The sequence below is a fragment of the Perna viridis genome, chromosome 5, assembly GCF_037379345.1.
Source record: "Perna viridis isolate PV_CMFRI_1.1 ecotype Kerala chromosome 5, ASM3737934v1, whole genome shotgun sequence".
Taxonomy (NCBI): Eukaryota; Metazoa; Mollusca; class Bivalvia; order Mytilida; family Mytilidae; genus Perna; species Perna viridis.
In genome coordinates this window covers 51,110,420-51,124,858 of record NC_142449.1, presented here as the reverse complement: position 1 = coordinate 51,124,858, position 14,439 = coordinate 51,110,420, and the positions used below count along the sequence as shown (strand labels likewise).

The window sequence follows — 14,439 nt, the reverse complement described above, 5'->3', positions numbered from 1 at the left end:
ACTCATATTTCTATATACCTATACAGGTACAAAAAGTCTGAATGTTTCAAGTGTGATTTGATTCAAAACTCACTTGGCGTGTGACATGATAAGATATTTACACAAAAGAGCAGGACAAATTAGCAGTTGTGTAGAACAATCTAAAACCGAATGAATATTCTTGAAAAGTGTAAAGATCGTTTTACAAAGGTATTTGATACATGCACTTTATACATATAATTGTTATGCATTATGATACCCTGATAAACGTTGCATGTGTTTTTTTTCTTCTTCAGTTACTCCGTCTAGCAGTGGACTTTTGATTACAGTGGTATTTGTTCTCCTGAGACTTACTGGCTTCATCGGAAATGAAAAATGACAAAACATATATTTTTTTTTAAATATTGATATGCATATATTTATTTTCATTTAATGTTTAGTGTTATTCCTTTAACTGTTGAAATTTAATTATGCAAATAGTTTGGTCTTAATAGAAATTCATGTTAATTTTGTAATCCAAGTTGTAGTATTTAATAATTTAAAAAAGCATTTTTTGTTGTTTCTTTGCAAATATTAGATAAGAATTAAGTAATACTAGTGAATGCAAGTTAATTGACATTTTTACATTACACGAAATTTGTTTGAATAATGCTCACTACGGCTGGTGAATATTCTTTAACCCACACATCCACACACAAAAAACTCAAAAACGCAAACAATAATAAACCAAAAAGGATAGAATTCAAGTAAAACAATAAAGCGACACGACTCAGAAACTAAACGAAAAGACCAGTTTCCGTAGTGTTAGGGTCAGCTTATTGGGACAATACATTACACCCGTATATATTAAGGATTTGGTAATATATGGTCAATTAATCATCGCTTAGCGAGATCTTATAATCTTAATTACCACTATATAGATGACGAGTTATTGTTAAACAATCCAAGTTAAGTGGATTTGATACATCCCATCTACCCCAAAGAACTTGCAATAAAGGATACTACAGACACTGTGAAGTCAGCCTCATATCTTGATCTACACTTAGAGATCGATGGTAAAGTAAAACTATTGACCAAACTAAACGACAAACGTGATGACTTTTCACTCAGTATTGTCAACTTTCCTTTCATCTATGACAACATCCCTTCAGCATCTGCCTATGGAGTTTTCATATCATAACTGATACATTATGCCAGAGCTTGGGGTAACTACGCAGACTTTCTGTATCGCGCTAGACTTCTTACAATTAGGCTTCTGGAACAGGGCTATGTTGCTACAAGATTGAAATCATCACTACAGAAATTTCATGGTCGTCATCATGAACTCGTGGATCGTTACGGTGTGTCCATATGCACCATGAAAACTGATTTGTTCAACGTGTCATAGTTTTCCCTTCCTCTTACTTCTACCCCGGCCTTGACTTTTTATGAGCAATACTCGGTGGGTGTTTCTAGGAAAGCAAAGGACGCTTACCCTACCGGTGTCCTTGGTCTATGCTCCAAGTTTTTAGTCCGTGTTGCGTTTCTGTTATTTACACAAACCAAATGTGATTCTTGTTATTATATGAATTTATATTATATGAACTATTGCTATTGTCAAATATATAAGAAAATAGAATAGGCATTAAGGACTCTTATTGTCCAATTAATACAACTGAAAATTAATGGTTTTATAATAAAAAATGCAGTAAAGTTTTAATCCTGAATTTGGAGATCTATATTATTCTTCATACAAAAATATTGAATTCTGATTAAGTAATTGGTGAAGAGTTATTTTAGTCTATTCCCTGCACATCCTTACTTGCCTCGTCCCAACAGAACAATGATAAGTGGACCTCGACGGCAACGATATATTACACAACTATCCCCCTCCTCTAGGATATATCACCCTCGATGTCACGATATATAACCCTCGACGTCATGATATATCCCACACTCGTATTCAGTAAAATATAACACATACTGCCTATAGTAGAGGGTGTTACGCATCGTATCACACTCTGTAAATATATCACCCTCGCCTTCATTTTGTGTAATATGCTCGTGTGGTACTAGAGCGTTACATCCTCTACTACAGGCAGTATGTGTATAATATATGTCTCACAGCATATTTTTTTTTATTATTCTTTGTATGGAGAGTAAACAAATTACATTTGTATTTACAACCATTTGTACAATAAAGAATATAGTCAAATGAGTAATACAATGGTAATTGTTTGATAAAAAAAATGTCACTTAGTAACGTGTATTAGATTATAAATGAATATTATGCGAGTATTAGCAAGACTGATAAGAAACAAGAGCAACTGATCTATACTGATTTAAAGAAGTATCTAAATATAGTATTTGTAAATAAAAATTAAACAAAGCACAACTGTGGGTTAATCAGAAATTATCAAAAGTAGGGTAAACAAAATAAATGAATAAATAAAATCAAATTAAAAAATAATAATGATAAAATAAAAATAATAATAAAACAACAAAGTAAGAAATAACCTGTACCGTATACAATAAGTAATATAAGAAATTAGATATTCACAGGAGAAAAATGTAGCTATCTGTTTCTGTTTTACTACATAATTAAATAATAGAATGGATAAGGGAATTAGCTTGGCTAATCTGGCGATTTATTTCTTTTCAAACCTCATTTCATTCAAACCTCATAGAAAACGTATAATAGCAATAAAAGTCGCATTCTACAATAAAACTTGGATAAATTTGCTATTATACGTTTTCTATGAGGTTTGTTTGATACAATAGGTTTTAAAATACGCGATTGTACTACTTTTGATTTATTGGGACTTTCCCTTGTGAATCACGTGATCAATTCCTGATATCTTTCAACTCAACTATAACATGTTTTTGCCCGACCTGTTAATCGCAACCAAATTTATTAAAATTTGGCAAGATAGTTTGTATTAATGTACTTGTCCTGAATTTTGCTGAAAAAAGAAATGAATCGCCAGATTAGCCAAGAAAATCGTACTAGAAATATGTTGTGAAGTGAAATTTGTTTATTTGTAAAAATCAAAAGATTTTTTTTTTAATTTCAATTAAAACGGCCTTAATCGTCCTGCGTCGTTTCAAATTAAAAACAATATGGCTTTTAGGTCGCGAAAATTCATATTTCCTTTTAATACTGTATTTTACACAAATATTTATCATGTTTAACATTGCTCTTTCAGTGCACGACACTAGAGCGATATCATCAGCCTGAAGTGGGCGACCAGTCTGAGGGTCATCTAATACAGCACCATGGCCAGAGGATGAAACGATGTCGATGAGTTCGTTTATATGAACAATGTTCAATTTAAATGAAAACGAACTTCCTTGACGAATGCCTCTCTCCATATTTAAGTATAACACGAAAGTTTATTGTTTCATTTGATACGGCATTTTAGTCCTAAATACATGTAATCGATTAAATTTTCCAGAGATTCCATGATCGAACAGATTGACCTTTATCCTATTGTGATCAAAAGTTTCGGAAAAAACGTTTACTGTCACTACACGTCATGATAACGCCGTAATTTCTTTCAAGATGATAATTCATGGTTTCTTATATATTAAAAGAAACAAACGTACTGCACAGGTTTTTTTTCTGGTACGCCATTTGGTGTTGATTCGGGAAGTTGGGTAGTAATTCATTTGTTCGACAGTCGAGCAGCTTTTCAAACACCTTGCATATGCAAGGGATTAAGGAAATAACTCTGTACGAGTTAATGGCAAGGTTTCCACCTTTATACCAAGACTCGATAACGCTCTCTTTCCAGGCTTCAGGTGGTATGCTTTTGTTATCTTTGAAAAGAGCACACAAATACTTCACTAGCGTATTCATACTAATTTCAATATACTCGTACATTAATCTACACAACAGGCTTTCTTGTTTGGTACGCTTGATAAAATATTAGACAGCTTATATACTTAATCTTGGTGGATGTTGTTCAAACGCATAAAAAAATAAGTCTCCGCATAACATCTTGGTAATCGATTTTGTTTTCTGGTACCGATGAAAAAGTTTCGAAATGCTTTGCAAATTTATTGCACACATCGTCTTGCTTCATATATTATTTTATCGTCTGATTTCAGATTTATGCAGTTCTCTGTTTTTATTTCTGTAATTATGGACCATGCAATCAAATGATCGACTTCCAATGATTGCTCGATCTGCATTGATACTGACACCATGTAAACATTTTAAGGATATCTCAATTCATTGCGGAGCATTTTGTTAATTGTTTGTAATCGGCGTAAAACATATAGAGAGTCACGAGGATCTACTTGAATCAAGATGTTGCGAATGTTTAACATTTCTTGGTGAAGTCGTGATAATGTTGTATTTCAACACGGCTTCAAATGGTTCTAAACTTTGACAAAAGGCAATGTATATTTGGCAGCATAATATATTGTAGAGACTATTTTTTGTAGTATAATTCGATATCGCGAGTGTCATCTACTATTGACCACAATTTTTGAGAAAATGCAAACGTGTAGTCAGTAATTGTTCCACTTATAAGGCCTTCCTCAACGCTATTCTTGGGACAGGGTCTATGTTCGATATTTGGGGGTAGGAACAGTTGTTTTGATAAAGAACAAATAACAGGATGCCACACATTTAAGTTATCTTAGATTTTGGCAGTAACCAATCTATCTGCTGAGTCCGTTGAAAGTAATATATGGTCAATCATAGAAGTCGGACAATTCTCGTGTCCATGGATTTTAAATCCCGGGGTTGTGTAAATAGGATAACGGTTTACTGAGTAAGAGTTAAAGTCCTTTACACTAGTTTCAATGTACTTAGTACGGTTGTCATGCGGAGAGTCGTATCGTTTGTCTCGTATCTTCAAAATTAGGTCGCCTAATATCATGACTTGCCCCTCTTGGATAAATATTGTATTCAGCAAATGAAAAAAGTTGACATGTTCTTTTAATTGAGATATCAGTAAAGATGCAGGAGGTTTGTATACAGAGAATTCCGCATGGGAGACTTATTTCAATGCCTATTATTCTGCCGCAGTCAACTTCAATTTCGCCAGTCACAAAATGTTCGACTGATCTATAAATATTTTTTTCAATAACGAGTAATGCCACACCTTTCCGGTAATCTGTTCACTCCTGTGAAAACGGATTGACATTCGTCGAATGGGGTATATAATTTGTATTTATCTGACTTTTGAAAAAAAAATGTTACAAAATCTAAGTCAATGTTCAGATAAAAACCAAAGATGAATGTTGTTATGATCTATTTCAAGGCATGATTTTGCTACGAGGAATCCATTTATGACTTTGTATTTCTCTTGACCAAAAAAAAAAAAAAAAAAAAATACGATTGTTTAGAATCTAACTGTTTTCACATGAGACATTTAACTGCGCCAAACTTGTTTTTGAAGTAGGATTTTCGGAGAAATGTAAAAATGTCACCTTATATTACTTAACGTTTCTCTGGTCGAGAAAGTGATACATTCCCAACTCAGTAGACGATAAATATACCACAGACAAAATATCGATTTTTATGTTAACCTTTGGAGTCACTGTTCTTGCTAGTCTCAATATTAACGTCAAGGTTACAAACTACATTGATACTTTAATTTATTCCTGACATGTCTCTATGATCAGATGGTTTCCGGGTTTGGCAGCGTTACCATGCACATGACAGTTTTATATTCAGCGAAAACGGTCTTCATAACACAGTTAATCATACGTGAAAATATTTGGTCGTTCTGTGGGTGTGGGCACAATTTTCTGATTATATATGTATTAAACAGCAAACACATTAATGATGTATGCCGTATTTAAATGATGTGAATATATTGTGACAGTATTATTTTGAACTTAAACCATATAAAATCAATTTTCTAATATTCATATGTTAAATTCTGAAATTCTTAAAAAAATCCCCTTTTTTCCGATTTTATAGTAATTGTCATCCTAAAAGGAAAATCTAAGCGCCTGAATTGATGCAGACATGTTCGAAACTTCAATATCTTAAATACGAATGCCTAAAATATGTTCTACAATGTCAGTAAGCTGTGAATGAAAATTTTGTTTGATACTGAGACCAGTTTTCTAGGGGTAGGGTAATATTTTTTACATTTTTTGAAAATCCTCTCTTGAAAAGTAGTCTTTCGTGCTTTCTTTCTTAAGGAAATTAAATTATCTATCGCGTGATACTAAATTTGAGACGTTATAGTCGAGTCATAACTTGTTGAGTCGAATTTATGTGACTGTTGACCAAAAAATCGAAATTCCCATTTTTCGCCTTTTTTCTGACTACGAAAATAGCCAAAAATCGTCAATAGAACCATAGAAGTATAAATTGTGATGTACTAAACAGAAAGTACCAAATATGTCATTTTTTTTTACAGAAGCATTAATACTCTGGGGGTTTTGACATTGAAAAATATGTAAATTTAAGCAATTTTTTGGCAGGGTAGGAGTACATTTATATCATTTTACCACCAAACCCTAAGTGCTACCGCAACTTTCTTGGTATCATTGTAAAGGTGAGACATTTGGATAGTGTCTAAATATGTTAAGTTTAGGAAGGCTTAGACCCTCAACCAATTGAGTCACAACAATCTTGGCTTTTTGACCCATTGGGGTACACATATAGGCTTATACTGAAAAAGAATCCCATACTATTCTTTGGCGACAAATCGATTCGGTAATGGGAGGTATAAAGGTACCTACAAATCACCATGAAGTTGATAAGTGGGGGGTGGGGGATGGGGGTGCATGGTGGACCCTCCTAGCCCATGGACTTGCTCAATAATAGTTTAACGTATAGGAATGAATGAAACTTAAAAAAAAAATCGAAGACTGGCAACAAAGAATGCTGCTAGTCATCAATTGTCGGGTTAAAGGGATAATAACCTATCTAAAACTATAGATTGATCTTTTCAATCTACAATAGTAATGGGTTTTTTTATTGAGAGCTTTTTTTAATGGTAATGCTGGTATGTGTCAATTTACACCCGACCGACAGATGTAATCTCGTTGTGTAATATTCAAATTTAAGTTAATTATTTAGTTGACTTGATATGCAACTTTGTAAGCGGGCAGGTGTCGATTGCTTGTATACTTTGTCTTATTGATTTTCACCATTGTGTCGTTAAGTGTTTTTGAAAGGTCATAACATTTTATTTCATTCACCCGCAGGTTTCCCAGTCGAGTTACCCCTCTTTTAATAACAACAGTTTATAACAGATTCGTTAGTGTATTTCCTGGTCATATGATACAATGAGGGTCGGAGACCCCACAATGTCTTTACAATCCAATATTCATACGGATAGCTTTGGTACGAGTCCTTCTTAACAGAGCGTTTATCGAAGACCATTCGAAAATCTTTCAATAATTGTTCATTCCTTCTAATTATTCTGTCATCTTCTACTGTGATGCATTCAGATCCGTTCACTATCATTTTTTTTCAGTAATTTGAAGTTACTTTAAAAGGCGTTTTTGAAATTTAACGTAATTCCACGCACTTTATAGCAGGGCATTGTTCCATCATTTTGTGGTTTGGATGAATTGAATGCATAGATTTTCGGGCCGCCTGTCACGGAAAGTTTTTATATTGTTTTCGAGTACTTCATTCGTCAGGTCTCCAAAATAATCTCCAAGGGTCGGTTTCAATTCTCCTTCTTTGTTTTTGAATATTATGGAGTCGATTTCACAGTAGAGAGCACGGGGTCCAAACTGTTTCAAGGAGGTATACAGTTTCAGTCGAGCCTGAGCTGTGGTATAGGCAGCGATGACTACATTTGTTCGATTTGATGTTTCAACAAACTCTCCCTCAAACTTTCATCGCATTTCTACCATTTCACCATTGTTACCACTGTAACACAGTTGATCCCAGTTACGTCGATCTTATCGTTTGGTAGCATATCAAAGTACTCAGCCGTGTCTGTTACGTATTTTAGTTGACATATGTTCGATGGCTGTCCGAATTTTCCCCAAAACCTGTTCAATTTGAGTTTTGCCAAGTTTCTCATACCGAGATTCTTGTACTCTAGTAAAATTCCCTCTTTTTCGTGGTAATTGTCATCGTAATTGTAATCGTGGTAAATTCGTGCCTTCTCTTTTTCTGTCTGACACCATTCTGGCCAGCCACTCGGTTCCTGCTTGAGGTGTAGAAATGTATTTACAGAATCTGTACATAGGCCACCGCTTTTGGTTTTAGGTTCGTATCTCTATCTGTGGCCCCGTGCAGGTCCGGGTGTTAAAAGAATAGGCCTGCAGCAGCGCTAAGCTTCTCGTAAAAGGCGACTAAATAGTGCTCAGAACCTTAGTCGGGGGCTAGGGCGCTCTGCCCACAGAGCAACTGGGATGTGTGCCCCAGGTGGTGGAATGGGGTACCCCTGGCGTGTTACATGCTGGGGTTGTCAAGCTATAATACGGAAAACCTGACCGCAAACCATAGTGGTGCACCGTGTTGGGAAAGATACCACGTTCCTCGCACGTTAAAGAACCCTGCTGTGGTATTCGATAGGAGTAGGAACCTTTGCGCTCCGCCACAGGAGGCTAAATTGCCCGATCTTACCCATCCCCCCTTTTTCCAGTGGCAATCAAAATTTATCGACCCTATTATCCTTGTGACCCATCCTTTTTTTTTCATTTCATGTTCATTATATCCATTTCATGTTCATTGTCTGAATATAGCTGAAATATTGCTACTCGGACGTTAAACCCCAACAAACAAACAAACAAAACAAACTCTATCTGTGTCTTCAAAATGCCGGAATTCATAAATCTTTTTAGTGTCATATATTATCTCCAGAGCTTTCTTTATTTCATCTGTTACCTATGTTCCATTTAATGTCCTTTCGTCGTCGGTATGGTAACACTCGGTTTAATGGTTTTCGGCACATGTCCTGCCTAGCGGAAACATCAGTTTGTTGTTAATTTTGACAAGAAGACCTGGTATGTGAAGTCCTCTTGGTGTCAGGATTCTACATTTGATCAATCTTTCGTAGTTCTCGATGCCTTTAAAATTCTCCGTAATTATTTCAGGATAGCCGAGTGGTACTTTTCCAGAGTCTTGTTGATGAAGGGGTATAAGGAGGTGACGTCATAGTAGTCGATCCGATCTTCTGACACTTCATGATATAACGCAAATATTTCCGTACGTCCTCCTGCAAATGCGTCTGTTGGTTCGAGGAGGATACATATTTGTATCCCTGATCTTTTGTGTATCGTTGTTTTTCAATTGTATGTTGGTGTAAATCGTTCATAGTCATATCGTTGACGGGATTAAATGTGTCTCTGGCGAAACATCTAAGGAAACATTGCCAGAAGCATCCATGAAATTCGTAAACCGTTCCATCTGCATATCCATCCACTCTATAAGGTCCGATGTATTGTTCTCCTCCGTGCTGTGCATGTTGAATATGTATGCCTATTGATTTTGACATGTATTTGAGCCACTGCATGGCTTTAATCGAATGTTTATACCCGGGGCGATATCCGATGGCTGGCATGAGTCCAATGGTCTTGATTACCGAAATTTAGATCTGAATACGAGGTTGCAGGCCGATGCAATATTGATACATTCTTTGAATGGATCTATAGGTGTTCTGCCAATGGCTTCAGTGATGTCCATGAATAACTGATGGAAGGTTAAACAGGCCTTTCGCAAGACGTATACATCTGTTTTAAAGTACTTCAAATGCTCGTCTTGAAAGTCGAAGGTATCCCATGTTCCTCGTACCATGTCATAGAGTTGTCTCACTCGGCTGGTTTCATTGCATCTGTGTTATAATATCGTTTGTCTGGTAAGTGCTGTAGCTTAATATCTTCATGTTCCTTCATATTGTACATGTGAGGACAGTATCCCTTATGAAGTTTTGTGAATCAAAACATTTTATGAAGCTTAGACAGAGTAGATGGTAGATAGTTCAGTGAATCGGTCATTCGTATGTTGCATCTAGGCACTTCTATTGCCATGTTCTTTTCCACCATTTGGAATTATCGTCGATTTCACTCCATTTTGTGTACAAGTATTGCAGTACTGGGACGGAATCATATCATTTAAAGCACGGTAGCTCCTTTGTTGATATCAGAAACTAACCACGAACAAAATGCTTCTGTTGTTTCTTCCCCTTTAAATATGAGTTCGTTCGCTCCGCAGTTGTCACAGGTTGGTTGACATCTTTCTCTCAACATCTCGTACAAACTTCATGCACAACACAAAGATTTGGTCGAATTTCATAAGATCCAGAGGTCGATTTCATGCAATGTTTACAATAACATTGAGTCCAGGTCAGATTCCATTTTTGCACTGCACCTGTTCGTCTTGTGTACATTCAAAGCCGAAAATAATGTAAGTGTGCATCTTGCATTATCCACAGGGTATGATATAACTATGGTGGCTATCACCCAAGTAGTGCTTGCATGTTTTACAATACTTTTCCCCACATTTGTGGACGTGTTTGACCAATAGATTGTTGAGAGTTTGACGTTTTGCAAATAGAATATCCTCCGGTCGTCTGCTTTTTGAAAAGATAGTAGCATTTCTTTCACCTTAAAGTACCGATCGCAATTGATACAGTTGATCCGTTTCTCTTCTTTGTCGACTTGGTTTGTTTTATTACAGCATTGATATGCATCATTACAAGCATCTTTCTCTAAGTGGTCATATCTCTTTTGGCAAACAGTACTCGTGAACGGAACCCTTTCATGGTCGTGATGACGTGAAAATGGTCGTCGTGGGAATATTTATATAGTTTCCTCTTTGCTTTCGGTCTGGCATAATTGATTCTGTTAAAATGTTCCTTTGAAACCACATAAATCTGGTTCTCATTCAAGTATTTCTGGAATTATTTGATTTCTTCGATTCCACACTTCAGTAGAGGACCCCCCCCCCCATACACACACACACACACAAGCATGTAATTCTAGAGCTAGCTCTTCTTGTATTTGTCTTCCCAGTCGAATTGTATTCCACCGGGGATGATTATCTAGTCGGACTTTAACAGTCACGATTTCTCGAGCGCAATAGAGGTTGTCTTTGTTACAAAGTTGTATAATGAACCGCATATCTTTCAAAAAATTATCGGTGTCTATGAAATCAATCCTTTTCCTTCTTTTTTCGGTTGGCATAGCCACATAAATGATCTCAGACGCCAACGTCTCATCCAATGTACATTCTTCTGGGATTGAAGAACACGTTAAATCTCGTGTAACAGGATTTAGCCGGAAAATTGGGGCACTTGAACAAACGTTAGAGTTATGGGAAATTCCATTGATCCATTAACTAATTTATACATGTAGATTAAGTATAGAACGTACCAACGACGTTGACAGCTTGCAATATTGTTTAAGGCTGAAGTTTATACCCCTGATTTCTACTATTTATACTCAACGCATCGTCGTGTATAAGCTGGAATAAGGCGTTGACGCCTCGAGGTGTTTTCAAAACTGAATTTTCACCATGGCACCCATCTTATTTATACTAATTGACAATAGTTCGATACTTTACTTAATAGATATTATAACGAGCGTTCTGATTGGTCGATAAATACATGTACGATGAGTTTTAACAAGTGTTTCCATTTGCCTATATATACATGTATCATAATTTTTAACAAGTATTTTAAATGACATATACCAATATTTGTGAACGAGTGATTTCATTGGGAATAAATACATGTACCAATAATTTAGCTCTCCATGAATTGATTACTCTTACACAGTCATTTTTGAAAGAAAATTTCAGTTTTGCTTCAACTTTTGTTTACTGGAAAGTTACGCATTGAATAGCAAACGATCAAGGGTACAAATTATAAACAAAACCTTGCTGTTTCAACATTTTGAAAGAAAAAACACACTTTGTTCTACGAAATGAATGAACAAAAGGAAAAGTAAAATTTTATTGTAAACTGCTAATGCAAGTTGCAAGTCCGGACTTGACTTAATGTCATGTGCGCTTATCTTTCAATCGAAATCAAATCAAGATCTAGTAAATTTATGTGTTGCGAAACGATTTCGTCATTATCACATCAGCTCTCAAAGAAAACAGAACGATAAAAAATTACAATACCTTTTGGAAAAAACAGCATTGGTTAACCTTAGTAAATTTAGTTTTTTTTACAAGTTTCAATTCAGAGCTATTAAGGGATATTATGGAACAAATTGTCCAAAGTTTATTCTCTTAAACATATTTCAACGTAAGGTTTTCTGTTATTATCAATACAAAACATCAAAGATTTTCAAAGAGTAACGTTGTAAGTTTGAATTGTCAAACAACTATTTGAGTATCAACAATCTTGTATAACCTGTGGAAATCTTTAAATATTTTTGTTCATCGATTATCAGACATTCAAAATGACTCATTCATCAAGTCATGTGTTCAAAAAGAGAATGCCCGTGAATATGACCATAAACCTATATTATGATAGAATGGCTAGTCGACTATCGAATTCTATAGAACAGAATTTTTTTATTGTTCGGATCATTAACTCTTAAAGATCACTTGAATTAACTAATTTACTGTTAGACTTTTGGACTTATAGTAAACAAGGAATGTAATAGGTAACATCATTTATAATAAGATTTTTTCAATATACTGTATGTTGAATCATTACAATTGACGTAATAATATTTTTGCAGACAACATCTTTATTCCCGGATCGAGTAAGAATTCAATATAGAGGTATTTGAATCACTATTCGTTTAGGCTATCACGCTTTAGTTATGTTTATTGTCAAAAGTACGGAGACAAAAACGTGCTATAGCATTTTACAAATTATCTTTCTTTTTTTTTTTTAGAACTATCGCATTGGTGATTGATATTTGTGTTATCATTCAATTATCGGTACATGGTTTAAAGAAGTTCTGCAACCTACATGTAGGTACATGTATGATGCCTTCCTTTGAAAATATATCAGATTCCTGTAGGTAAAATATTGGTACATGTATATATTTCCCAATAAAATCACTCGTTTACAAATATTGGTACATGTATATACTTATCATTGAAAACACTTGTTAGCAGTTATGATACATGTACATAAAGGCCAATGGAAACACTTGTTAAACATTTTCGTACATGTATTTATCGACCAATTGTAACGCCTGTTATAATATCTATTAAAATAAGAGTGTCGAATTGTTGTAAATAAGTATAAAAAAGAGGGGGTGCACGGTGAAAATTCAGTTTTGCAAAACACCTCGAGGCGTCAACGCCTTATTTTAGCTTATACACGACGATGCGTTGAGTATAAATAGTAGAAGTCAGGAGTATAAACATCAGTCTTAAACAAAATTGCAAGCTGTCAACGTCGTTGGTACATTCTATACTTAATCTACATGTATAAATTAGTTATCGAATTCGTGTACATGTATCAGCATTGATTCTATCGAAGACATATAAGAAACAATACTTCAGACTGCTCAAGAACCATAACATCTTCTACAAAACGGAGTGTAAAAACCTAAACGACATCGGGATGAAGTTGAATTTCATTGCACCGTGGGTCGTATGGTCTTCGACATGATAGATAACCTTAGACGTCACGAGTATCATCAGCATCAAATGGGTGGATTAGAAGTACTGCAGGTCAGACAAAATCAAAGACATGTATACTATAAGCATGCAATAGCGAATGCACATTGCCAGATTCAACACGACGACTACAGAATATAAAGAACAAATTAAAGCAGTAGAAGAAGGGAATATAGAATCAATACTATAATTTTTCCGAAAGCCGTTCGATTCGATTTTACAGAGTTCGTCAACCGAAAGGACCTGATTAAGGTGACCATTAACAACCCTGGTTTTTTTAATAACTCTACCTTGTGTTCAAGTGAACCAACCTACCGGCGAACTGAACTCCTGCTACGCGAGATTGAACGTGTCCTTCAATCATATGAAGAATTTATACTGGATGAAACGTTGGCGTTTGAGATCATTCATGTGGCTATGCCAACCGGAAAAAGAAGGAAAAGGGTTGATTTCATGGACACCGATAAATTTTTGAACGATACGCGATCCATTATACAAAGTCGAAACTATTCTACATCTGTTGCGCTCGATCAATCACGACCGCTAGAGCCCGACTAAAAATCATTCCCTGTGGAATTCAATTCGACTGAAAAGGAAAACAAATACAAGAAGAGCTAGCTCTAGAATTACATGGTCGTGTGGAGGGTTCCTCTACAGAAGTGTGGAATCGAAGAACTCATATAATTCGAGAAATATTTGAATGAGTACCAGATTTATGTGGTTTCGAAGCAACATTTTAACAGAATCAATTATCCCGACCGGAAGCAGAGGAGAACCTATACTCATATCAAAACGACGACCATTTAGACGTCATCACGACCATGAAAGGGTTCCGTTCACGAGTTTACTACTGTACCGTTTGTGATATGACCATCTAGAGGGACATAACGCAGGACACAGCAAAATGCAGACCTACATTATTTTTGCCTTTGAATGTACACAAGACGAATAGATGCGGT

General features: G+C 35.4%; 1 protein-coding gene across 4 annotated transcripts in view; it reads left to right on the top strand.

Annotated features, from left to right (window-relative positions):
* Positions 1–528, top strand: part of LOC148618142 (uncharacterized) — a 75,780-nt gene extending 75,252 nt beyond the window's left edge. For all 4 annotated transcript variants that reach the window (XM_088586039.1, XM_088586036.1, XM_088586038.1 and 1 more), the window contains one exon: positions 276–528. Coding sequence is in view for 3 of the 4 variants with exons in the window: in XM_088586036.1 (XP_088442162.1) it covers positions 276–358 (83 nt within the window). In the remaining variant the exon portion in view is untranslated. The remainder of the gene's footprint in view (positions 1–275) is intronic.
* Positions 529–14,439: the final 13,911 nt, after the last annotated feature.